The sequence below is a fragment of the Schistocerca cancellata genome, chromosome 1, assembly GCF_023864275.1.
Source record: "Schistocerca cancellata isolate TAMUIC-IGC-003103 chromosome 1, iqSchCanc2.1, whole genome shotgun sequence".
Taxonomy (NCBI): Eukaryota; Metazoa; Arthropoda; class Insecta; order Orthoptera; family Acrididae; genus Schistocerca; species Schistocerca cancellata.
The window spans coordinates 1,137,389,000-1,137,416,801 of NC_064626.1; the positions used below are offsets into that span (position 1 = coordinate 1,137,389,000).

The following is a 27,802-nucleotide window of genomic DNA, read 5'->3' on the forward strand; positions in this document are numbered from 1 at the left end:
TACGACTTTTGAACACTATTGAGGTAAATACATTGTTTGTTCTGTATCAAAATCTTTCATTTGCTAACTATGCCTATCAGTAGTTAGTGACTTCAGTAGTTTGAATCTTTTATTTAGCTGGCACTATTGGCGCTCGCTGTATTGCAGTAGATCGAGTAACGAAGATTTTTGTGAGGCAAGTGATTCGTGAAAGGTATAGGTTATTGTTAGTCAGGGCCATTCTTTTGTAGGGATTATTAAAAGTCAGATTGCGTTGCGCTAAAAATATTGTGGATCAGTTTAGTGTTGATCAGAATAGGTAAAGAGCGAAATGTCTGAGTACGTTCAGTTCTGCTCAGCTGTTTGAAAATCAAATAATGTAAGAGGTTTATCAGCACAGTAATACATTAATTTTTCTAAGGGGACGTTTCAAGTTGAATAGTTTGAAGTGAGAGCAGATTTGAAAGGGCTCGCTGCGTGATGCCTCAGGGCGCACCGAGGTCGCAGTAGCGGTCCAGCCAGTGGCTGCACTTCTGCCTGGCGCGCTCGGCCGCCGCCCAGGACACGGCGGCCATCGATTCCAGCCACGGCGCGCCGTCGCCATCGCTGCTGATGGCGTCCAGCAGCCAGTCGTAGCCGGGGGGAGTCAGCTGGAACACGGTAGACTCCAGGTCCGAGTCCAGATCCAGGGGCCGCAGCAGCCTCCACAGGCTGTAGCCACTGTCGCTGCTGGCGCTGTGCGTGGGGGCGGCTGCCGCTGCCGCTGCCGCCCCCGCCACCTCCGAAGCACGGCTGCTGATGGACGAAGAGCGCGCCAGCCGGAGCGGACGCACCGTCGGCGACGTAGGGGGCCGCCACCACGCCTCCCTGTCGGACAGGCGACAGCACATGCTAAAATCGAGTACACGCCTTCGGGTCACTGAGTCGTTGGTTACTGTGCGCTGGGAACTGTCTGAAAGATTCTGTACTTCCATCTTGTCTAGATGGAACGGGACTGAGGCTGGTCAAAGACTAGAAGGAAATAAGCACCGACAGCCGTAATTTCGTGAATTACTTTATTTGACAACCAGTTTTGGTGCCCAATTGGCATCATTTTTAGGCCCCTATGTTGTGAGAGGTGTGGAGATTTCAAGTCTACAAAGAAGTTTGAGAAATCTATGGTGGTGTTGTTGTGGTCTTGAGTCCTGAGACTGGTTTGATGTAGCTCTCCATGCTACTCTATCCTGTGTAAGCCTCTTCATCTCCCAGTACCTGCTGCAGCCTACATCCTTCTGAATCTGCTTAGTGTATTCATCTCTTGATCTCCCTCTACGATTTTTACCCTCCATGCTGCCCTCCAGTACTAAATTGGTGATCCCTTGATGCCTCAGAACACGTCCTACCAACCGATTCCTCTTCTCCCCAATTCCATTCAATACCTCCTCATTAGTTATGTGATCTACCCATCTAATCTTCAGCATTCTTCTGTAGCACCACATTTCGAAATCTTCTATTCTCTTCTCGTCTAAACTATTTATCGTCCATGTTTCACTTCCATACATGGCTACACTCCATACAAATACTTTCAGAAACGACTTCCTGACACTTAAATCTATACTCGATGTTAACAAATTTCTCTTCTTCAGAAACGCTTTCATTGCCATTGCTGGTCTACATTTTATACCCTCTCTACTTCGACCATCATCAGTTATTTTTCTCCCCAAATAGCAAAACTCCTTTACTACTTTAAGTGTCTCATTTCCTTATCTAATTCCCGCAGCATCACCCGACTTAATTCGACTACATTCCATTAGCCTCGTTTTTCTTTTGTCGATGTTCATCTTATACCCTCCTTTCAAGACACTGTCCATTCCGTTCAACTGCTCTTCCAAGTCCTTTGCTGTCTCACAGAATTACAATGTCATCGGCGAATCTTAGAAGTTTTTATTTCTTCTCCATGGATTTTAATACCTACTCCGAAATTTTCTTTCGTTTCCTTTACTGCTTGCTCAATTATACAGATTTAATAGCATCAGGGAGAGGCTACAACCCTGTCTCACTCCCTTCCCAACCACTGCTTCCCTTTCATGTCCCTCGACTCTTATAACTGCCATCTGGTTTCTGTACAAAATGTAAACAGCATTTCGCTCCCTGAAATCTATGGCAGCCATTTGAAAACAGTGATCCCAATAATAGCGTGGACGTTTAAATGATAACATCTAGCTACGTTTATACGGGGCTGAAGATGGTGCCAATGAGGCACCGAAACTGGTAGTCAAGTAGAGTAGTTTACAACATTATAGCTGTTGGTATTTATTTTTTTGAAGCCTGTGAAAGATGGGTGAAGTGTCCAACTGCAAGATCTCTGTCGATTGTTTTCCTCTGATTATGTTTCACTAATCACTTCAAATGGATGAAAACCACTAAACAATTTCGTAGTTACCTAATTATGATTTTTAATAGTTCTTTGATCCTCATCAAGCCTCATGAGAATTTTAAGCGTAACCATCTTGGTACACATTCTGCGGGTGTATGAGAATCAACACTTCGGAATTAGAACATCGTAGCACCGATAACAGTGGAGCTATAGGCAAAATACGGTTTTTTAACCCATAACATGTGGTCTACCATCACGGCAGGGATGCTGCGCAGGTAGTATCAGTATGTATTGCAGGGGCTAGATTTGTGGAGCAGGTAGAGAGAGGGAGAAGATGGATAGTGAGAGGCGGAAGGATGAGATGTACAAAAAAAGGGGGAGGAGGAGTTGCGTAGATAACATAAGTTTAAAAACACATTGATCGTTGTGATTCTATAGTTTCTCCCGGCGTATTTGTTGCTCGAACAGTACACCGGTATACTGCCTGTTCATAGTGTCCAACGGGCACAATATTTCGGCGATCAGACATGTCGCCATCGTCATTAAATCGGCCGCCCGCCCTCGGGAGCTCAGTTCGTCAGCGCACCTGACGATGGCAACATGTCTGATCGCCGAAATATTGTGCCCGTGACACTATGAACCGGCAGTATACCCGTGGACTGTTCGAGCAACACTGATCGTTGCAAAGAGTAAGATAAACTAGTGAAACAGCAATCTATTTTCTATTTCTGGGCATACTATATTAATAGTACTATCTCGAAGTTGTATTGGAATCAGCCTCTTATTGTGGGAGAAACTATTGAGATTATTTTCATTTAATTCCATTGAAGTTACTGGTAAATTTTACTTGACACCAACGACATTTTTTCCAAGTCAGCCTCATAAAGACATATTTAAGAAACTCAAAAAAGCCGGCCGGAGTGGCCGAGCGGTTCTAGGTGCTACAGTCTGGAACCTCGCGACCGCTACGGTCGCAGGTTCGAATCCTGCCTCGGGCATGGATGTGTGTGTTGTCCTTAGGTTAGTTAGGTTAAAGTTGTGCTAAGTTCTAGGGGACTCATGACCTCAAAAGTTAAATCCCATAGTGTTCAGAGCCATTTGAGCCAAACTCAAAAGCCCAAGAGTGCTGTACCGATCTAGGACTGTTTGCTGCTGAAACGGAAATCTGTGCAATCTTTGAATCTTTGAGCCGATTTTGTGTAGTCAAATAGAAAAATAAGAACATAGAAATTTTAAGTTTGTGGATGCGCTCGTATATTTCACCACGTTACAATATTCTGCAAAAAATGTTGACTGTGTGGTCGAAATAATTGTACTTCTGTTTTTCACGGGAATAAATCAATACAGACTACGAGTGTGGACCTCTCAGCATTGACAGCCCAACTCTATCTGGTACAGATTAGACCAGGGCCGGCCAGAAATTCTGCACGCGTGCGGTGCTCCTGCACACGTGCAACTTCCGGGTCACAGCGTGCACGCCGCAGCCGTCAGCGTTCATGTAGTGCATGTTTCTACGCACAGATGTCGCTTTATCCTCTTGCTGAGATACTCTGTACCGGCACATTCTAGTGCTCTTTCCACAGCTTGCAAGCCAACCATGGGAAGGTATTTCACGTATTAAACATTTAAAATACTGTCACAGTCTACTCATTGAGACATCTACTTTTACGTTAACAGTTTAACCCAGTAAGACATGTAATACAGTTAACAACCGTGGGTTTTTATTAAGGAAGCTTGACTGACAGCAGGTAAATACGCGTAATATTTTTGAGCTAGTATTTAAGAAAGAGAGCACTTAGCGACTTCCAACGAATCTTATTCATGATTCCAAATAACATTAAACTAGTGCAAGGTTTCCTATAACTAATTCTCGGTGCCCTCAGATACACTCACATAATTTCTGTCTCACTGACTTCTGAATAGAATGATATCCGCAGACCTCTCGATGATCACCTGTTATTTCAGTACTATTATTGCTATATCTTTCATCAGTTTCGTCTGAAATCTGCATAATAACCGACAGTTAGATGAATGTTATGTTTTATCGACTTCAGCTGAGCGTAGCCCTTGACACATTAAAAAAAACCTATATGTAAGTATACATAGAAACAATTGGTTTAATGACCAATTTGCCTCTTGCTTGTACCACATAAACAGGAAAGTGGAGCCGCCGCCGTTCATTTAGGACACATGTCTAATAACAGATGGCGCTTTCTCTCCCCGTCGCACACGTGCAGCACTTCCGCACGTCTGCACACTGTGCAGCGTTTGGCCAGCCCTGGGTTATACTGATGGTAAGCTGGTTATTGCGTCGAGTACTATTCGTCCTGAAGAGTGAAGCCTCCGAATTTTTCATGTGAAAACTCAAGTCTTTTTAAATGAAACAAACGTTATTAACGTCCTACATCTTTATTCTTCATGTCTACATATTTATTTCACAACATAGTCACCCTGGCGACGAACACGTTTCTCTCAGGGAATGATCAATTTGCTGATACCGTCATGTTAGATTCTATGACTTCGTTGACGGAGCCACATCCTCACCTCTGCTTGCACCGTGTCACCACTATCAAAGTGAAGTCCTCCAAAGTGTTCGTTAAGTTTTGGAAACAGATGAAAATCGGATGGTGCCAAGTCCGGACTGTGTGGAGGATGATCGATGACAGTGAACCAGAGGCGTCGGACTGCTGCACTTGTCGCAGCGCTCGTGTGTGGTCCGGCATTATCATGCTGGAGGACTGGGTGCTTCAAGTGTGGTGGAAACCCTCGATTTCGAAACTCGATTACAGCAGACTGCTTCTCACGCACCGAGGTAGTTACGTTAGACACCGACACGTTACAAGCTGCAGTTCGGGGCTATCTAGCGACAGAGGCCCGCAAATACGTATACGCGAAGGGAAAAGCTGTAGAATGTTAATAATGTTTGTTTTATTTTAAAAGCTTTAGAGTTTTCACATAAAATATTCGGTAGAACTGTTTTCAGTACTCCCTCATAGAAACCAGACATTCCTTAGATGGAAATATTGTGTGAAACTCATCACTGGTGTGCAGAGCGGAGAAGAATAGTGTTTTCAGAGGATTCCAGTTTCATCTTTCCACACTATAACAGGGCACCGCAAGCCGTCAATGAAAATATTTGAAGAATCGAAATGGAAAACGCTCTAAGCGCCATCTTTCTCGAAAACGTGTTTTCAGCGCTATTGTGTTCTCCGTACTCTGTTGTGTAGCGTTTGACTTGTTCCACGTGTCAAATGATGGAGAAAATCGTTTCAAACGTGCATTACTAGAAGGCGGATAGTCTTTGTGCCAAGCAGCGCTTCCCTCACAGGGGAGTCAGCGAAAGTTATGGTTTACATGTAAGAGTTTTAATGAACATTGCAAATATGCGGACAATATTTGCCATCGACAGTTACATAACGCTTGACAATCATGCACATGTACAGTCACCGAGTTCAAAAAATGGGCTGTTGGTAGCTCTCGATAAAAGATTACGACTATGAAAATGACAGAGTATAAACAACTAGAAACAGAATTGCTTATCACTGTAGGATCACTTCATGAGTGATTGCATGAAGCAGTCTTCTGAGTAACACTGCGATCGAACATAAAAAAAAACATTCTGGCGGTGTTTTAAACCTCTCTGGTCTGAATTCATCATATCTAGCCACAGTCCAGGAGTACTGGACAAAGTCTGCAAAGACTGGAGAGCAGAACTCATTGTGTGGAACACATCAGCAACGAAATTGAATCCTTCGACGATGAAGTGAACTGATAGTCGTTAAGGATACTGTGATGCCGGCCGGTGTGGCCGAGGGGCTCTAGGCGCTTGAGTCTGGAACCGCGCGACCGCCACGCTCGCAGGTTCGAATCCTGCCTCGGGCATGGCTGTGTGTGATCTACTTAGGTTAGTTAGGTTTAAGTAGTTCTAAGTTCTAGAGGACTGATGACCTCAGATGTTACGTCCCATAGTCCTCAGAGCCATTTGATACTGCCGGCCGCGGTGGTCTCGCGGTTCTAGGCGCGTAGTCCGGAACCATGCGACTGCTACGGTCGCAGATTCGAATCCTGCCTCGGGCATGGATGTATGTGATGTCCTTAGGTTAGTAAGGTTTAACTAGTTCTAAGTTCTAGGGGACTGATGACCACAGCTGTTAAGTCCCATAGTGCTCAGAGCCATTTGAACCATTTGATACTGCGATCTTCAATCCGCTTCAGTACCGCCTTGAAATGTCGGAAGAACAGCACATAAAGTGAATGTAAGGTGTGTACCCAGGACTGTGTATGAGAATACCATCTCTATGTGTCCGGTAACAATATGTCCCTAATTAATCAGCCAGAAGAAGAGACTCCTTCGCTGCATATGGAAGTAGACATCTTGAAAGAATCGCGTTACGATTCGTTTCATGAGTAGGATGGACCTGCACTACTCGAACTCAAATTGACCTCTAGGTTCCTGGTAAATCATCAGCACCTTTGGAAACTCGTATCCACTTGCCGACATAACGGGTTCGATGGTATAAGAATGAGTCGTTGCGTAATCACTCTGCACCGAACTTCTTACCCTCCTCTCCCATGAAATGCAGAGTTTACGACGAGTGAAGTTCTTTCCACACACTTTGATCGATATTATAAATCTACATAGATTTTTGGGAAACTTTTCACATCTTTCATTCACGTCACCATCTGTAGTCGAGGCTTCGCATTTAGTGGTTACACATTTCGTTATTGCCCGTGAGTCACCGTTTAAACCTTGCAACCTTTCCTTGGAAAGATCCAGTGAAACGGATCAGTCTTATTTGTCGGTCATTTTCCAAACTCCAAGCACGATTATCTCTGTGCGAAGATTAGCGCCTAGAACAGTTTTCGCCGACCCGAATTTTTCAGCCGCATGCTCGTCAAACACGTGGAATTTCGAGCGCTGACTTTCCTCTCCTTTCTCTTCCAAGTGGATGATATATGTCTTGCACCATGCAATAACGTTTCTGAACTGTTTTTAGCCTTAATCATTTTGTTTTCCCAGTATCCTGGAGTGCATTTATCTCCTTTGCCTCTTCAAAAGATACTTGTGCATCACTCTTTCTCTTCGATGGGTTTCGCAGATAAGCAGACGACTGGCTTCCAGCACTTCGTAACCACTCTTCATCACTCATACATCCATTATGTATATTGCCGTACGGGAGAGACAGTTTACTTGAAAGTCTCTTGCCCGGTATCGACGAATAAATACGATACGGCAGTGCCTCACTTATTCCGAATTACGATGCAATGTTCCTTCTAACGTGCCTACATACATCAAAATACCGTACTCATCTATCTCAAATAACTGTTAAATATTCTTACTCCGAAACAGAGGAATGAAAAAAAATGTCAATGTATTCAAAAGACGGAATACGATCTTTATCTGAAAGACCAGCTTTGTTTATCAGTTGCAAGACAGAAACAGCCGCTGATGACATTTTTTCCTCAACAGCACAGGGAGCTTGCAACATCTGATACGGGGAATTGATTTGTATAACAAACAGAAGTCATATAATTGCGTAGGCTTCCGCGGCCAGAGTCAGTCGACATAAAAGTTTTCTGGGTATGGAACCGCGTCATAATGTAAATAATAAAAATTAAAAAAAATTACTGCTGCTGGAGAAAAACCAACGTTTCGCTCACGGTTGCAGTGGTCTTCTTCTGGGTCTAATTTTATGACGTAATGGCATGCGCAGTGACAGTAACAACAAAATATAAAGGACACTGCGTAACTAGAACGCACCATTAGACCCGCAAGAAGGCCGCTGCAACCGTGGACGAAACCTTGGCTTTTCTCCAGCTGCAGTAGTTATATATATATATATATATATATATATATATATATATATATATATATATATATATATATATATATATATATATGTATATATATGTATATATATATAAGAATATACAGCCCACAGATGCAGGTTAACTTTATCGTTTACCTAGGTTTCAACGTTAGTAATAACGTCTTCTTCAGAACCTGCAAAAAGTTAATATTATAATGTGCTAGTAAATTATATTAGATATGGTCATCCTACAGGATCTTCCAATAAAGGGCGTAGGAACACAGGGTGCACGTCTGGTGCAAATGGCTCATACACCTAAACCTAAACGTGACAAAGCTACTACATCATGAAGTTAAGGGATATAGACCTGACACGCTTGAGGAACTACAAATTTATGCAAACCTAATTACAGATAGAGGCAATTTACTGAACGATCAACTGTATCTAAAACGTAGGACATACATCGAAGGCTTCCAGCCTATATTAGGTTTGCAATAATTCATAATGCAAGTAACCATTTTTTTTTCTTGATTGTTATTTGAAAACCTGTACAACAGGCAGGCTGTCAGCAGCACTCTACGCTGCTCTTCATCCATAGAATACACAATGAGAAAAAACAGTGAGAAGACACATAAGTTATAGAACGGTGTGCAATAAAACAGTAGACACATAGAGACAAACACGGAACCGTTCACACTCGACGGTAATCCACACTGCAAACTGTTGATACGACGCACAAACACTGAAGATGGCGATGGCACAGGTGAACGAGGGAGTGCGACGGTGAACACTAAACACTAAACACGACGACACACACGAGACACTGATGGCGATGATCACCGGCGCGCGAAAGTCCACGGAGCGTGTGCGAGTCCGGGGACCTGCCAAGAGAGGAGCAGGGGCGGAGGAAGAGGGAGAGGGGAGAGCAGAGATGCCATGGGCAGAAGAGATAAGGGGAAGGGAGGAAGGGGGAGGGGAAGCCCAGGGGAAGAGGGAAGGAGGAAGGGGGATGGGGGGAAAAGGGGAGAGAAGGGAGGGAGGGTGCCTAAAGGAAAGGACACAGGAAGTGGAGGGGGGGAGAATCAAAGTTGATAGGAGGGGTAGATGGAGGGGAGGAGGACGTCATCAGGGAGGGGGAGTTGATGGCCACCTTGGGAGAGGGTAAGGAGGGTAGAGAGATGGGGACCGGGTGGGACGTGGGAATACAGGCACGGCAGCGGGCGGGGGTGGGAGAGGATGGGTGAGACAAGCGGATGAGGAGGATCGAGTTTGCGGGAGGTGTACAGGATCTGTATCCTTTCAAGGAAAAGGAGGAGGTAGGGGAAGGGGATGAGATCATACAGGATCCGCGTGGGGGAGGGGAGACGGATGCGATAGGCGAGGCGGAGAGCATGGCATTCAAGGATTTGTAGGGATTTTTATAAAAGGTTGGGGGGGGGGCGGAGATCCAGACCGGATGGGCGTAACAAAGGATAGGGCGGATGAGGGATTTATAGGTGTGGAGGGGTCCAGACCCCACATCCGGCCGGAAAGGAGCTTGAGGAGACGGAGTCGGGAGCGTGCCTTGGCTTGGATTGTCCGGAGATGGGGAGTCCAGGAGAGGCGACGGTCGAGGGTGACGCCAAGGTACTTAAGGGTGGGAGTGAGGGCGATAGGACGGCCATAGATGGTGAGATAGAAATCAAGGAGGCGGAAGGAAGGGGTGGTTTTGCCTACAATGATCGCCTCAAGTAACCACTTTTTGTTTTTCCTTTATTGTATTTCAATTCCCCATCGGGGCAGGCTGGCAGCAGCATATGCACTGCTCTTCAGCCGAAAGACATAGAACAAACAGTAGAAGACATTTAAAAAGAACAAAGGAGAGAATATGGTGAACATAGATATAAAAAAGGGGGAACATCATGGAAGGCAATAGACAAAAAAAAAAGCGGGGTGACCGCAAAATGGAAATAAAAAACTGTTAAAACTGTTTGAAAGTAGCACACACAAAAAGCCACACACCGCGACAATTAAAAGAACACAAGGCACAGTATGACTGGAGCATGAAAGATATTGACGGATGGTGTAGCACATAACAAACACTGACGGCGAACCTCAAGGCAGTACACAATTGAAATCACACCTCTTGACGCACAGGAGAAACAGCACTAAACACAACACTGATGTGGCACACTGACGATGATCAAAGCAGAGGATCTGCCAGGCGCAAGGAGATGAGGGAGACTGGAAGAAGGGAGGGAGGGGAAGAGATGGGGGAAATTAGCGGGGGGCACGCTGAAGAGGGCCAGGAAAGAGGCAAGTATTGGGTGCAGGGTCTCAGGGGAGGGAGGAGGAAGGAGGAAAATCCGCTCTGGGAGAAGGAGGGAAGAGGAAAAAAGGGAGCCCTGGGGAGGGGGGGGGGGGAACAAGGCCAGGTTATAGTTGGAAGGAAGGGTAGATGTCACGGCGAAGTTCGTCATCAAGGAGGGGGAGGCGTTGGAAATTGCCCTGATGAAGGAGATGGAGGGTGTGGAGGTGGAGAGAGGGAGGGATACAGCGATAGAGGCGCGGCAACGGGCGTGGGGTGGAGAGGAAGGAGGAAACCAGAGGGTGGGGGGGGATCAAGCCTGTGGACAATGTAAAGGATGCAGAGATGTTGGAGGAACAGGAGGAGGTGGGGGAAGGGGATCAGTTCATACAGGAGCCATGTGGGGGAAGGAAAGCGGATACGGAAGGCAAGTCGGAGCGGAGCACATGGAGTTCAAGGATTTGGAGGGCCTTGTAAAAGCGGGTGGGGGCGGAGATCCAGGCAACGCTGGCATAACAGAGGATAGGATGGATGAGGGATTTGTAGGTGTGGAGGATGGTAGAAGGATGCAATCCCCATGTCCGGCCAGACAGGAGTTTCAGAAGGCGGAGGTGGGAATGGGCGTTCTGCTGGATGGTCTGGAGATGAGGGGTCCAGGTGAGGTGTCGGTCGAGGGTGAGGCCAAGGTACTTCAGGGTGGGGGTGAGCTGGATAGAACGACCATAAAGGGTGAGGTAGAAATCATGGAGGCGAAAGGAGCGAGTGGTGCGGCCGATGATGATTGCCTGGGTTTTGGAGGGGTTGAGACGGAGGAACCACTGGTTACACCAAGTGGTGAAATGGTTAAGGTGGGTTTGGAGGGTACGTTGAGACCGTTGAAGGGTAGGATAGAAAGCCAGGAAGGCGGTGTCATCAGTATACTGGAGAAGGTGGACTGGTGGGGGTGGCTTGGGCATATCAGCTGTGTACAACAGATAAAGGAGTGGGGAGAGGACAGAACCCTGGGGGACGCCAGCCGTGGGATAAAAGATACGGGAGTTGGTGTTGTGGAGGGTGACATAGGAAGGACAGTGCGACAGGAAGAAAGCGACCAGACGGACAAAATTGATAGGCAGGGCGTAGGTTTGGAGTTTAAAGAGGAGACCGGGATGCCATACACGGTCATAGGCATTTTGGAGGTCAAGGGAAACAAAAATGGCGGAGCAATGGGAGTTGAGCTGGAGGGCAGAAGGTGAACAAGGTTGAGGAGTTGGTCTTCAGCAGAGACGGAGGGTCGGAAGCCACACTGGGTAAGGGGGAGGAGGTGGTGTTGAGCAAGGTGCTGATGGATACGGTGGGAGAGGATGGATTCAAGGACCTTACTGAAGACGGAGGTGAGGCAGATGGGACGATAGGAAGAGGTGGCAGAAGGGGGTTTGTTGGGTTTGAGGAATAAGAGGATGTGGGAGGTCTTCCACAGGTCAGGGTAGAAGCCAGTAGAGAGGATGACATTATAGAGATGGGCAAGGACAGTCAGGAAGGTATAGGGGCTTTCTCGAAGGTGACGGTAGGTGACAGTCATGACCAGGGGCCATGTTGCGTTTGGACCGGAGGATAAGTTTAATGTCTTGTGCTGTGATGGGAGTGTTTATTTTGGGGGGGGGGGGGCAACTGCCCCAAGTACTGGAGACTAGGAGCAAGTGGAGCGACCGAGGTATCGGCACGTTCCATGATGGTGGGGAAAAGAGAGTAATCAAAGGGGGGATCATCGGGGATGGAGAAGACCTCGGAAAGGTGGTAAGCGAAGTGGTTGGCCTTACTGAGGTTGTCAGGAAGGGGGCGATCGTTATGGGGGTAGTGGGGAGTGGAAAGGGAACCAGTAAGGCGATGGAAGGCAGACCAGTACTTGGAGGAGTTGATAGGGAGGGTGGTGTTGAGTCGTGTGCAGGTCTGGCGCCAGTCTCGGCGTTTCGTTGCTGTAATAAGGTTCCGTACGTGTTGCTGTATTTGCCGGTGGCGTTGGAGTGTATCCCTGTCACGGGTGCGCAGGAAGGAGCAATAGAGGCGGCGGGATTCATGGAGGAGGAGGACAGCCCGCGGAGGGAGAGTGGGACGGTGTGGATGGATGGTTTTAGTACGAACATGGGTCTCCACGGCGTCAGTAATTACCTTCTGAAGGAAGGACGAGGAGTGGATGATGTCGTCAGGATGGCGATAGGTAAGAGGGTGGCTTTCGACCTGGGTGGAGATGGAGTCCCATGGAGTCCCGGTAGGCATCCCAGTTGGCACGGTGATAGTCATGGACGACCTTGGGAGGGGGTGCAGGGTGAGGAGCCGGAGGGGGGCGGTGAGCAGACGTTATGGTGTAATGTGCTGCGAATACATAGAAAGATAGATCCCTTATCATTTAGCTACAAAATAGCAGGTCAGCAACTGGAAGAAGTTAATTCCATAAATTATCTGCGAGTACGCATTAGGAGTGATTTAAAATGGAATGATCATATAAAGTTGATCGTCGGTAAAGCAGATGCCAGACAGATTCATTGGAAGAATCCTAAGGAAATGCAATCTGAAAACAAAGGAAGTAGGTTACAGTACACTCGTTCGCCCACTGCTTGAATACTGCTCAGCGGTGTGGGATCTGTGCCAGATGGGGTTGATAGAGGAGATAGAGAAGATCCAACGGAGAGCGGCGCGCTTCGTTACAGGATCGTTTGGTAATCGCGAAAGCGTTACGGAGATGATAGATAAACTCCAGTGGAAGACTCTACAGGAGAGACGCTCAGTAGCTCGGTACCAGCTTTTGTTAAAGTTTCGAGAACATACCTTCACCGAAGAGTCCAGCAGCTCCCTCCTACGTATATCTCGCGAAGAGACCATGAGGATAAAATCAGAGAGATTAGAGCCCACACAGAAGCATACAGACAATCCTTCTTTCCATGAACAATACGAGACTGGAATAGAAGGGAGAACTGATAGAGGTACTCAGGGTACCCTCCGCCACACACCGTCAGGTGGCTTGCGGAGTATAGACGTAGATATAGATGTAGAATGACAGGGAGGTGGTCGCTACCTGTGGGGTCAAGGACAGTGACAGCGATACGCCCAAGTAGGTTGTCGGAGGCAATGACAACATCAGGGGTGGTGTCACTTTCGGGTCGGGTGTGCTGGGGAAGGGGAACAAGGTCACCTTGGATTGTGGAGAGGAACCAATGCCACCGCCGAAGGGCAGCAGGAGTGCGGCTATGGATGTTGAGGTCGGCGGCAATCACATAGGTGGAGAAGGTGCGGTCAATGTGCGAGATGAAGTCATAAGGAAGAGGAGCAGTGGAGCAGACATAGATGGTGGCACGGGTAATGGTGAGGGAGGGAAGAAGACGCTAAGGTTAAGGTGTTCAGTGGGGTCATTGAGGAGAGGTTGTGGCTGGATGGGGATATGCTTAAGGTGGCCAATCGCGACTCCACCCTGCGCATGAGGACCAGGAGCGTCAGTGCGGTGGAGGATATAGGGAGAGGTGCGGATAGAATGGTGGGGCTGGAGAAAGGTTTCGTTCAAGAGGAAGGTGTCGACCTGGTGGTGGTAGAGGGTGTGCATGAGGAGGTATTTGTTGGAGCGGAAGGAGCAAATGTTCTGGAAGAGGGCGCGATACTCATGCCGCACCATGGTGGGAAGGAGGGGGGGAAGAGAGGGAAGGGAAGAGACTTAAACTAGGGTGTCGAGGCGGGTGAAGGTGAAGTGGGCTTGGTTGTGGGAGTAGGTGGCAAAGGTGTTCAGGTGGAAAACGGAGCGAGCGGCAAGGGAGATTTGTTGGAAGGTGTGGGGGCGCTGAAAAGGGTGAATGTTTTGGAGTACAACGGTAAGGAACCAGATGATGTCCTCGGCCGTGGGGGGTGGACGGAGGAAATTGTTGGGATGGACAGGGGAATCGACGGGATGAACTGGGACTGTAAGCTCAGGAGTGGCTGGAGGGGGTTTAGCTTTACACTTGTGGGAGTAGGTGGGATGGGGGCTATTGCAGGTATTACAGGAAGGAGGAGCTGCGAGGTTGGGGCAGTTCTTAAGAAAGTGGGAGGCCTTGCAATGGGGACAGGTGGGGGGGTTTTTTTGCAGTTGGGAGTCAGGTGGTCATTGTACATCAGGCACCGCTGGCAATGGTAGGATTGGGGAGGGGATTTGGAGGATTAGACAGGGTGGCGACGGTGGTATATCAGGGCACCCTGGGTGAGGAGATGGTCAACGGATGGGGCAGACTCAGAGAACACCCGCATGAGGTAGGTGGGACCAGAGGCTTTGTGGATACGGCGGGCAGAGCGGATTTCCAAGTCCGCGTGGGAGTTCAGTTCTGCCAACACTTCATCCTCTGTGATCACGGGCTGAGCTTGGTGATCACAGCGGTGTAGGTGAGGGGGGGAGGGGGCGACGGGGAGGCTGGGGCTGACGAGGAGTGGAAGCAGAAAGGAATGGTGTCAAAGAGGCGTGGGGGCCAAACATAACTCGTGGGAGTTTTTGCAGGAGGTCTGTGTGAAAGGATGGGGACGGGGACTTGATAAGGAGTGAGTCCCTGCGGGGAATGAGTTGGGAAATAGGAGCACCAGGTAAGTACTTTCGTATCTCCACAGTGAGGGTAGGAGCGTCGAGGAACTTAGGATCGGGAGTTGACCGGACAAAGGTGTGGAGGGTGGGGGCCGAGGTATGGGTGGCAGGAGGAGGGTTGGTGTCCATGGAGACGGCAGGGGGAGGGGGAGGTGGTGTTGACTTTTTGTGGGAAGTGGCGGGAGCAGGGTCGGAAATGACGCGCTTTTGGGGTTTTTTGGAGACTGGAGGCTGGGAGGAGGGGAGAGGAACGGGGAGGAGAGGGAGGTGGCGGGTGGCAGATCCCTGTGGCGTAGTGGAGGCGCCGGGAGAAGCGGCCGGTTCAGTGGTGGCGACGGTGGCTCGGCGCGACGTGATGCGTGCAGGAGATGCAGATGACAAAGTGACGGGGTGGGTGACAGAGGGGAAGCCGACCACCTGGGGGGCGGCAGCAGAGGCGGCAACAGAAGCGTACGTGAGGGCGGGGGTAGTAGTGGGAGTTGTTGACGGTGTGGAGGCTGGAGGAAGGGTGTAGAGGTGTGAGTATACAGCAGGGGAGGAGATAGGGGGATGAGTAAGGGAGGGAAGGGGAGTGGAGGTGTGAGGAGGGAGGCCAGGGGCGGCACTCCAAGAAGTGACTGTGGGAGAGGGGGAGGGGGAGGTGTAGATGACAGTGGAGGTCATTGCAGACGAACGGCGACTGACAGACGGACGGGCAGCAGGCGGCGGCGGCGGCGGTGGCGGCGGCGGCGATGGTCGGCGACGAACAGACGGACGGACAGCAGACAGCAGCGGTTACGGCGACAGCGAACAAGCAGGCGGACGGACGGACGAACCAACAGCTACAGTAGCAAGCGGCGGGCGGACGGACAGACAGACAGACAGACAAACAGAAGACGGAGATTCCACCCTGAGAGTAGCCCAGGCTTTGCAATCTGACGCTTTCGAAGGAGGGGATCCAACCCTCTAGATGTCAAGTAACCATTGCAGTTTCTGTAACAATAGAAACTTTCCTACAGATATTCATACGAGATTTGTTGGTCAGTTTATAAGGCTCTGTAGTAGAATGTAAAACGTAGTCAAGCTGGATACTGTAATTAACTTACAATAAACTTCCTGGCAGATTAAAACTGTGTGCCCGACCGAGACACGAACTCGGGACCTTTGCCTTTCGCGGGCAAGCGCTCTACCATCTGAGCTACCGAAGCACGACTCACGCCCGGTACTCACAGCTTTACTTCTGCCAGTATCTCGTCTCCTACCTTCCAAACTTTACAGAAGCTCTCCTGCGAACCTTGCAGAACTAGCACTCCTGAAAGAAAGGATATAGCGGAGACATGGCTTAGCCACAGCCTGGGGGATGTTTCCAGAATGAGATTTTCACTCTGCAGCGGAGTGTGCGCTGATATGAAACTTCCTGGCAGATTAAAACTGTGTGCCCGACCGAGACTCGAACTCGGGACCTTTGCCTTTCGCGGGCAAGCGCTCTACCATCTGAGCTACCGAAGCACGACTCACGCCCGGTACTCACAGCTTTACTTCTGCCAGTATCTCGTCTCCTACCTTCCAAACTTTACAGAAGCTCTCCTGCGAACCTTGCAGAACTAGCACTCCTGAAAGAAAGGATATAGCGGAGACATGGCTTAGCCACAGCCTGGGGGATGTTTCCAGAATGAGATTTTCACTCTGCAGCGGAGTGTGCGCTGATATGAAACTTCCTGGCAGATTAAAACTGTGTGCCCGACCGAGACTCGAACTCGGGACCTTTGCCTTTCGCGGGCAAGCGCTCTACCATCTGAGCTACCGAAGCACGACTCACGCCCGGTACTCACAGCTTTACTTCTGCCAGTATCTCGTCTCCTACCTTCCAAACTTTACAGAAGCTCTCCTGCGAACCTTGCAGAACTAGCACTCCTGAAAGAAAGGATATAGCGGAGACATGGCTTAGCCACAGCCTGGGGGATGTTTCCAGAATGAGATTTTCACTCTGCAGCGGAGTGTGCGTTGATATGAAACTTCCTGGCAGATTAAAACTGTGTGCCCGACCGAGACTCGAACTCGGGACCTTTGCCTTTCGCGGGCAAGCGCTCTACCATCTGAGCTACCGAAGCACGACTCACGCCCGGTACTCACAGCTTTACTTCTGCCAGTATCTCATATCAGCGCACACTCCGCTGCAGAGTGAAAATCTCATTCTGGAAACATCCCCCAGGCTGTGGCTAAGCCATGTCTCCGCTATATCCTTTCTTTCAGGAGTGCTAGTTCTGCAAGGTTCGCAGGAGAGCTTCTGTAAAGTTTGGAAGGTAGGAGACGAGATACTGGCAGAAGTAAAGCTGTGAGTACCGGGCGTGAGTCGTGCTTCGGTAGCTCAGATGGTAGAGCGCTTGCCCGCGAAAGGCAAAGGTCCCGAGTTCGAGTCTCGGTCGGGCACACAGTTTTAATCTGCCAGGAAGTTTCATATCAGCGCACACTCCGCTGCAGAGTGAAAATCTCGTTCTGGAAACATCCCCCAGGCTGTGGCTAAGCCATGTCTCCGCTATATCCTTTCTTTCAGGAGTGCTAGTTCTGCAAGGTTCGCAGGAGAGCTTCTGTAAAGTTTGGAAGGTAGGAGACGAGATACTGGCAGAAGTAAAGCTGTGAGTACCGGGCGTGAGTCGTGCTTCGGTAGCTCAGATGGTAGAGCGCTTGCCCGCGGAAGGCAAAGGTCCCGAGTTCGAGTCTCGGTCGGGCACACAGTTTTAATCTGCCAGGAAGTTTCATATCAGCGCACACTCCGCTGCAGAGTGAAAATCTCATTCTGGAAACATCCCCCAGGCTGTGGCTAAGCCATGTCTCCGCTATATCCTTTCTTTCAGGAGTGCTAGTTCTGCAAGGTTCGCAGGAGAGCTTCTGTAAAGTTTGGAAGGTAGGAGACGAGATACTGGCAGAAGTAAAGCTGTGAGTACCGGGCGTGAGTCGTGCTTCGGTAGCTCAGATGGTAGAGCGCTTGCCCGCGAAAGGCAAAGGTCCCGAGTTCGAGTCTCGGTCGGGCACACAGTTTTAATCTGCCAGGAAGTTTCATATCAGCGCACACTCCGCTGCAGAGTGAAAATCTCATTCTGGAAACATCCCCCAGGCTGTGGCTAAGCCATGTCTCCGCTATATCCTTTCTTTCAGGAGTGCTAGTTCTGCAAGGTTCGCAGGAGAGCTTCTGTAAAGTTTGGAAGGTAGGAGACGAGATACTGGCAGAAGTAAAGCTGTGAGTACCGGGCGTGAGTCGTGCTTCGGTAGCTCAGATGGTAGAGCGCTTGCCCGCGAAAGGCAAAGGTCCCGAGTTCGAGTCTCGGTCGGGCACACAGTTTTAATCTGCCAGGAAGTTTCATATCAGCGCACACTCCGCTGCAGAGTGAAAATCTCATTCTGGTAACTTACAATAGTAAAGTATAAAATTAATTCATAGAAAAAATATTATCTGACGCGTGCGTAATAAGAGTTTGACTCTATACGTCTCGCGCATGCGCGCCGCCCTCTGTGAGGCAGACCGCGAAGCCCTCGCGGTCCGCTGTCTCTAGTCACACGACGAGGCCCATACAACGGGCTTAAAGTGAATTTGCTACAGCTTGTTTAATAGAAGTGACAAAACCTTATGGTTATGCATCAAGTTTTTTAAAGTTGATTTAGGACATGGCTTGTTTTAGGCAAACATTTAAATAATATTTTATGTAAGTACTACACGTTGCATCCTGTAGGATGACCATATCTAATATAATTTACTAGCACATTATAATATTAATTTTTTGCAGGTTCTGAAGAAGACGTTATTACTAACGTTGAAACCTAGGTAAACGATAAAGTTAACCAGCAGCTGTAGGCTGTATATTCTATTATAAACTATATCAGTTGCTGTCGCTGCATAAAAATGTAAAATTTTTTTTTTACATTATGACTAGGTTCCATACCCAGAAAACTTTATGTAAACAGAAGTCAATGCTGAGAGACTTTTTCATTAATTTGGTTTTGTTATTCTCTTACAAATTTTTTTAAAAAAATGAAATATGTTTTTGTTGACTACAGCTTTGCTATCGAAAACATTACTGTTCTGCTTATCACAAATAAAACATAGGGCCTCTGTAGGAATAACACTTGGAACAAAAATTTCTTATTGACATTTAGAAAAAGCTACATTCCTGGTATGACTTTCAGAATGTTCTTAACAAATTAATTATTTTCTAATTTATCTTATTATTATTGCAGAGCTGCCATGGGCAGCATAATTCTACGGGATCAAAATACATTTACATTGATTTCTTCAGTCTCCGGACAAGTGTGACATTTAGCAAGTACAAGGAAAGCCTTGAGTATGGCATTGCAAAAGGCCAAAGATATTTAAGGCATTCGACGCCCAACGTTTCGTCCACCATGCAACCACAATACTGGCTGCAAATGGCAACAGGGGCTGCATTGGCGGTATCCGATGGTGAACACAGCATGGGGCTACAGAGCGATGCTTAGTCGATGTGTACCTCAAAACAGTGCTACAGTACTAGTGGTGTTGATACAAAGCAGAGCAGTGGCAACGGTAGCCGGCCGTTATGACCGAGCGGTTCTAGGCGCTTCAGTCCGGAACCGCGCTACTGCTACGGCCGCAGGATCGAATCCTGCCTCGGGCATGGATGTGTGTGATGTCCTCAGGTTAGTTAGGTTTAACTAGTTCTAAGTCTAGGGGACTGATGACCTCAGATGTTAAGTCTCATAGCGGTTAGAGCCATTTGAACCATTTTTTAGTGGTAACGGTAAACAAAGCAAACATTGCGTTATGTCTACAACAACAGTTGCCGATATTGACATTTCGTCAGAAAGGAACCCTAGGAATTTCACAAAGTAAGAAAGAAGTGGTAGGGTTTGTGTAAATTGAACCAGTGGAGTGTGTTGACACACATACACTCGACTGTGGAGGCAATGTCCAATAGTACAATGATGAGGATGCAAGTAAAAGTGATACTGTAACTGATGTCGAAGTGTTTTATCATCCTTGTCGGACAGGGAACCACAATCCCGTTTCCAGTGAAATAGACACTACTGGCCATTACAATTGCTACACCACGAAGATGACGTGCTACAGACGCGAAATTTAACCGACAGGAAGAAGATGCTGTGATATGCAAATGATTAACTTTACAGAGCATTCACACAACGTTGGCGCCGGTGGCGTCACCTACAACGTGCTGACATGACGAAAGTTTCCAACCGATTTCTCATACACAAACAGCAGTTCACCGGCGTTGCCTGGTAAAATGTTGTTGTGATGCCTCGTGTAAGTAGGAGAAATGCGTACCATCACGTTTCCGACTTTGATAAAGGTGGGATTCTAGCCTATCGCGATTGCGGTTTATCGTATCGCGACATTGCTGCTCGAGTTGGTCGAGATCCAATGATTGTTAAGAGAATATGGAATCGGTGGTTTCAGGAGGGTAATACGGAACGCTGTGCTGGATTCCAACGGCCTCGTATCGCTAGCAGTCGAGATGACAGGCATCTTATCCGCATGGCTGTAAAGGATCGTGCAGCCACGTCTCGATCCCTGAGTCAACAGATGGGGATGTTTGCAAGACAACAACCGTCTGCACGAACAGTTCGACGACGTTTGCTGCAGCATGGACTATCAGCTCAGAGACCACGGCTGCGGTTACCCTGGCACTGCATCACAGACAGGAGCACCTGCGATGGTGTACTCAACGACGAACCTGGGTGCACGAATGGCAAAACGTCATTTTTTCGGATGAATCCAGGTTCTGTTTACAGCGTCATGATGGTCGCATCCGTGTTTGGCGACATCACAGTGAACGCATATTGGAAGCGTGTATTCGTCATCGCCGTACTGGCGTATCACCCGACGTGATGGTATGGGGTGCCATCGGTTACACGTCTCGGTCACCTCGTGTTTGCATTGCCGGCACTTTGAACAGTGGACAATACATTTCAGATGTGTTACGACCCGTGGCTCTGCCCTTCATTCGATCCCTGCAAAACCCTACATTTCAGCAGGATAATGCACGACCGCATGTTGCAGGTCCTGTGCGGTCTTTTCTGGATACAAAAAATGTTCGACTGCTGCCCTGGCCAGCACATTCTACAGATCTCTCACTAATTGAAAACGCCTGGTCAATGGTGGCCGAGCAACTGGCTCGTCACAATACGCCAGTCACTACTCTTGATGAACTGTGGTATCGTGTTGAAGCTGCATGGGCAGCTGTACCTGTACACGCCATCCAAGCTCTGTTTGACTCGATGCCCAGGCGTAATAAGGCCGTTATTATGGCCTGAGGTGGTTGTTCAGGGTACGCTTTCCCAGGATCGATGCTACCAAATTGCGTGAAAATGTAATCACATGTCATCTCTATTATAATATATTTGTCCAATGAATACCCGTTTATTATCTGCATTTCTTCTTGGTGTAGCAATTTTAATGGCCAGTATTGTAGTAAAGGGCAGTCATTGTTTAAGAGGCAGGTACGTTGAGAGTCATCTGCAGAATAAACGATTATGAAGAGATTTCGAATAAATCCGCAGCAATACGACCGTACGGTGTACCAGACATCACGCGTGCCGTGTGTGAGGGCAGTGTGTGGGCCAAAGTCCAACCCCTCACTGTACATCTACATGGATACTCTGTAAATCACATTTAAGTGCCTGGCAGAGGGTTCATCGATGAACCACCTTCACAATTCTCCTTTATTCCAATCTCGTATAGCGCGCGGAAAGAACGTACACACCTACATCTTTCCGTACGAGCTCTGGTTTCCCTTATTTTATCGTGGTGACCGTTTCTGACTATGCAGGTCGGTGTCAAAAAAAATATTTTCGCTTAGGTGGAGTAAGTTGGTGATTGAAATTTCGTGAGAAGATTCCGTCGCGACGAATAACGCCTTTCTTTTAATGATGTCCAGCCCAAATCTTGCTTCATTTCATTGACACTCTCTCCCATATTTCGCGACAATACAAAATGTGCTGCCCTTGTTTGAACTTTGATGTACTACGTCATTCTCATCTAGTAGGGATCCCACAACGCGCAGCGGTATTCTAAAAGAGGACGGACAAGCTTAATGTGGGCCGTCTCCTTAGTAGTTCTGTCACATTTTCTAAGTGTCCTGCCAATAAAACGCGATCTTTGGTTAGCCTTCCCACCACAGTTTCTATGTGTTCCTTCCAATTTAAGTTGTTCGTAATTGTAATACCTAGGTATTTAGTTGAATTTACGGCTTTTAGATTAGACTGATTTATAGTGTAACCGAAGTTTAACGTGTTCCTTTCAGCACTCATGTGGATGACATCACATGTTTTGTTATTTACGGTCAACTGCCAATTTTCACACCATTCAGAAATCTTTTCTAAATCGTTTTGCAATTTGTTTTGATCTTCTGATGACTTTATTAGTCGATAAACGACAGCGTCATTTGCAAACAACCGAAGACGGCTGCTCAGATTGTCTCCTCTATAGTTTATATAGATAAGGAAAAGCAAAGGGCCTATAACACTACCTTGGGGAACGCCAGAAATCACTTCTGTCTTACTTTCCGTCAATTACTTCGAACTGTGACCTCTCTGACAGGAAATCACAAATCCTGTCACATAACTGAGACGATATTCCGTAAGCACGCAATTTCACTACGAGCCGCTTGTGCGATACAGTGTCAAAAGCCTTCCGCAAATCCGGAAGTACGGACTCGATCTGAAATCCCTTGTCATTAGCATACAGCACTCAACATTTCACTCGGCTGTACTCGGTACTTCACAGAAGTTCCTGGAATAGCGCGACATTTCATTTAGCATTGCAGTGCAACAAGTTCCGTTCGGCAAAACCCTGAGTTCGGCAGAATGGCGGTCTCAGCTCTAGTGACCCTTCGCTATTTGTTTGTGGTATGAAGGACGTTCGCTGGTCCAGTGGCTGTCTGAACAAAGAGGCGGTCTAGTGACCTATCGTCATAATCGCTTAAAATGAATCGGAATGACAGAAGAGAGGGATGAGATTTCTCAATTCGCATAAGAGACAGGTACTGCATGTTTTCTGACACTACATTGCAATACCACGCAGAAAGAATTTAAAGATTTAGTTTAAAATGAAAGAGCAATAAATTACAGCGATAGGCAGACGAGATTACTTGATCTACACATCTAGAAGTGCTTTTTGGTAAACTTTCAGGCATGTAGCGCGTGAAGAAATTGGTGATACGAACATTTCTGAAGTCGCACACGTTAATCATTTGTCATTTGTAACAGTTTTCAGTGGAACTGAACGAAGAGTTTTGAGACGTTATAGATTACTGCAGAGAACGTTGGTTAAGTCAAGCAGCATGCCCGGAACGACTTTTCGATTTAAAAATCGCTGTTGATGAATTATGAAGGAATAAGGGGTGCAGGTATGAAAATTAGAACATCCGGGATGGAATGCAGACTTCGCATATTAAGTGCACTCGACTGCACGCTACACTAAGCTAACTTCTTCGTGATTGGATGACGTGCATTTAAAAAGAAAATCGCTTTGTACAAGGGACGCATTCTGGCAAAGACGGTGCAGTTCCCTCACTACCATTGAGAAAACGCGAGGTTTGAAGAATTCATTGTGGCCTAGAAAGAATTACAAGAATAGCTTCATAAAGGTTTTGAAGACAGTGTCAATCTTGCACGTTTTCAATATGTTTTCGAGACTGTTTGCTGCTTCAGTTGAAAGTGCCCCTGTGAAAGTTCAATTGTAACTGACTGACGTGGAAGGAAATTCAAGTTTTAATGAAAAATACTTTTGCATTAAAATCGTCCAGGAGACCTACATAGTTTTTCTCAGGTAGAGTCTCCATAATGAGGTTGCAAAATTGCTACAGTATTTGAATCGAGATACTCGTGTGAAAGATCTTTTTTCGATTATGAAACCAAACAAATCACGTTACGTGGCAACTAGAGTGCGAAATTCTGTGAAATTTTCTGCTTCTGTCTGTATGGCGACAGTTTGTACCAAAGAAAAATTATGTCTTCAGCGGGCCAAAAATAGTTAAATAATACTGCAAATTTGGAACTTCCTGGCAGATTGAAACTGTGCACCGGACCGAGACTCGAACTCGGGATCTTTGCCTTTCGCGGGCAAGTGCTCTACCAACTGAGCTATCCAAGCACGACTCACGCCCCGTCCTCACAGCTTTACTTCCGCCAGTACCTCGCCTCCTACCTTCCAAACTTTACAGAAGCTCTCCTGCGAACTAGTTTTAATCTGCCAGGAAGTTTCATATCAGCACACACTCCGCTGCAGAGTGAAAATCTCATTCTGGAAACATCCCCTAGCCTGTGGCTAAGCCATGTCTCCGCAATATCCTTTCTTTCAGGAGTGCTAGTCCTGACTGGTTCGCAGGAGAGCTTCTGTAGAGTATGGAAGGTAGGAGACGAGGTACTGGCGGAATTAAAGCTGTGAGGACGGGGCGTGAGTCGTAGGTGAGTAGCTCATTTAGTAGAACAGTTGCCCGCGAAAGGCAAAGGTCCCGAGTTCGAGTCTCGGTCCGGCACACAGTTTTAATCTGCTAGGAAGTTTCATATCAGCGCACACTCCGCTGCGGAGTGAAAATCTCATTTCTGAATACTGGTAATTCGTTTTGTTTGTGACGTATGTTATCGAGAAATGTGAAATATAAAACAAAGTCGTATGCAGTGCGATTGCATTGCCATTTAAGTGGGACGCATTCCCCCTCCTCGGGCTCAGAAACCGGGGCGTGGCAGTGGGCGAAGCATGTCGGCCACGCTGAGCACTTTTGCACTAGCATCCAAGCATGGCCCACGAGCCAAAATTTTGGCCGCCTCTCGTGTAGTGTATAACTAAAACTACGGATATTCAAGGATGGACAAGGTGCACTTATTACAAAAACTGCTGTTTGCGAGTTTCAAGGAAGCTAGGTATAATTTACAGGATGTGCATGGTAGTCACCTACTACATTATGCAAATCAAACTGCGCGCGACATAGACTACAATGATTTCAAGAGAAGCAATGTATGCTTGCATATCTTCACAGTGCTACAGAGTTGGAAGACGTAATATAACAAAATTTCAAACGAAGCGTGAACTTTACGATGCACAGTAAGTTGAGGAATCGGCCTGATAATTCGTAGATGAGAGAAAAAAACTCATTCAATTGTTCAGTAAGGTATTTGTTTTCAACTCCGACCAATCCGGATTTGAAGAGGAAATGCATATGAAAGGAACTCTGGAGATTAGAGGTATGAAGAGAATTGTATCAAGATCAACTAGTATGAATGCCTTAACGCAATCGCATACAATTATGTCGACTGTTAATCTGGATGATACGTTGGTGGGAAAGTAATTTACTGTGCTGCGAGAAGTTGGAGGTGCGGCTCTTTCTCACTAGCGTGATCGTGGAAGGTCTATAGCAAATATTTACGTGAGAAAATGGACGTAAGAGAACTACAGCTAGGGCATGAGCACTGCTTTTGGCCAATAGCTTGTCAAAATAACTTACTTTTTCTTGATTTCTGGTCTGCGTATAAAAACTTGTTTAGAGCAAATTATCCCTCCTGAAAAGTGTGTGACATTACAGTTCATACCACCTGGAACCACTGGACAAATTCAACCTCTGGATGTTTGTTTTTTCCAACCCTATAAAACATATTATCACACTATCGGCAGCTACACCTTAAAGGATGGCCAGTTTAACGATAAGTTCCATGACAGACTATTTAACATTCGGTTTCATGCCATCACATTTCATCAGTTCACATCACCTAGTTACATCAGTATGATTCTATATCCATACTTGAAGAGTGGATACCTAGCTGAACGCTACGCACGATTTATAGCTCACAAGGAGTTCACCTTCGATCTTGATGGTGCGAACCTTTGTGATCACTGTGGCTTGCCATTTCCCATTCCGTGTTCTTGGTGCAAGTTAATGGTTTTTTAACATATCTTGAATGTCAACGATGTCTATTTTGTGAATACATCCTATAGAAGGTGGATCTCTGCACCTACTGAACCCTCATTTTCTGTCGCCCTCCTGATGCACATGGTGAATCATCAGCAGCTAATATTTTTCCTGCCATAACTGTGAACACAACGCTTCCAAACGAGCCTTACTAAAGATTGAACTTCCAACCTCACACTTAAAAACTTCCTCGTTAGAACGTGCTACACTTGCACTCTTCATTCGATTCCTAGTTCATATACAGATAGTTCAGGATACTTACACAGTGAGGTACATATGACAAGAGTAGTATCATGTGCCATCTAGAGTTAAGGTTGCGAAATTTCATGAGAATATGTATACATGTGTATTTCACATTAATCCAACAACTATATTATAAACAGACTAATTCGACTGTGTAAGAGAATGATATGTAATTCCAGTTCGAAATTATGCCTCAAAATCCACCCCATTATGTTTAATTAAGAGTAGCCCAGTGATGACTGAGAGTCAGTATTTTGCAATATGAGGAGTCATATGTTATTGCCGTCCGCCCCCGTGGTCTCGCGGTAGCGTTCTCGCTTCCCGAGCACGGGGTCCCGGGTTCGATTCCCGGCGGGGTCAGGAATTTTTCCTGTCTCGAGATGACTGGGTGTTGTTGTGTCGTCTTCATCATCATCATTCATTTCCATTACGGTCGGAGGAAGGCAACGGCAAACCACCTCCATTAGGACCTTGCCTAGTATGGCGGTGCGGTTCTTCCGCATCGTTCCCCTACGCTCTGTAAAGAAGCATGGGACTTCATTTCCATTCCATGTTATTGCCAAGATTCTGTGGGCACATTATATAGAGACAGTGTTGACGATCTTAGCACCTTGGCTGCCCAATGATCTAAGCAGAGTCGTATTGTTTTAATTGCTCTGGATTTATGGAAAACAAATGAACATTCTTTTCGTTCGAGATGGGGGAGGGGTCACAATGAGTCTGATGCGCCAGCCTGTTCTTCAGTGATGGAGCTATCCATGTGACAAACATTACTACGTTAACTGCTCTCTGGATGCCTCCATCGTAGAGCGGTACCGTGACCAATATTAGGCCTCATGGTTTAGGGTGCCACGTGAAACCAAATTCAATCTCTGCTCCCCCGCCTTGAAAGCATTGTTGGCAGCAAACACTACTTCATGGAGGCTCTAGACCTTCAGGTACTGCCCTTCTTACGGATCACACCATACGTGATATTTTAGCATGAAAATTTCCAGTTAAATGGGTGAAGGAATGTGCAAGTAATTTTCAGTGAATGGTGGCCAAACACTGCGGCCCTCAAAAGCATATTTGCATGACACGTTACTCCCCAAAAATGTCTGTTAAGTAATTTCCCTCCAGGAACTTATCTAGGACCTTTCTGATTTTATACCATGACGGGCTGTTGCAGCATACAGGGGTTTTCCACCGTACAGAATTCCTGAAGTCAAAAATCTGGTACAGTTCTGTAATCCAAACTACTTGTATATTGGCAGGTACCTCACCTATTGTATAATTTAGGGAGGTAAGTGTAGGGACACAACAATAATTTTACAAAATTGTGCACTTGCGTACTGCAGCGGTGTACTGTAGTACTCACTCGTCACTGCTGGTAGTGTCCACACCTGTTGACAGAATAGCTGGCAGCGAGCTGGCCGACGATAATGAGGATGAGCAGTTTTCCTCGTCAGGGGCCGATTTCAAGTGGGTTGATGCTGGGCGGCGTGGCAACACCAGCTCCTGCAGCTCTGATGGTGAGAATGGGGGCGATTCCAGCGGCGGCGGCGACGGCGGTGAGGTTGGCGGAGACACACGATGTGGCAGCAGTGGCAGCGGCCGACCATAGGGTCGCAGTAGAGACAT

At 47.2% G+C, this 27,802-nt stretch overlaps 1 protein-coding gene and 1 non-coding gene across 2 annotated transcripts; both read right to left on the reverse strand.

Moving 5' to 3' along the window:
• Nucleotides 1-464: 464 nt before the first annotated feature.
• LOC126134432 (uncharacterized) lies at nt 465-27,802 on the reverse strand. Its single transcript, XM_049915193.1, has 2 exons — nt 27,540-27,802; nt 465-846 (listed from the first exon to the last, which is right to left on the reverse strand). The coding sequence occupies exons 1-2, from the start codon at nt 27,800-27,802 to the stop codon at nt 465-467; spliced, it is 645 nt and encodes a 214-aa protein (XP_049771150.1).
• Trnas-cga (transfer RNA serine (anticodon CGA)) lies at nt 24,052-24,126 on the reverse strand. The gene has a single exon. It is a non-coding gene; the product is annotated as a tRNA-Ser (tRNA).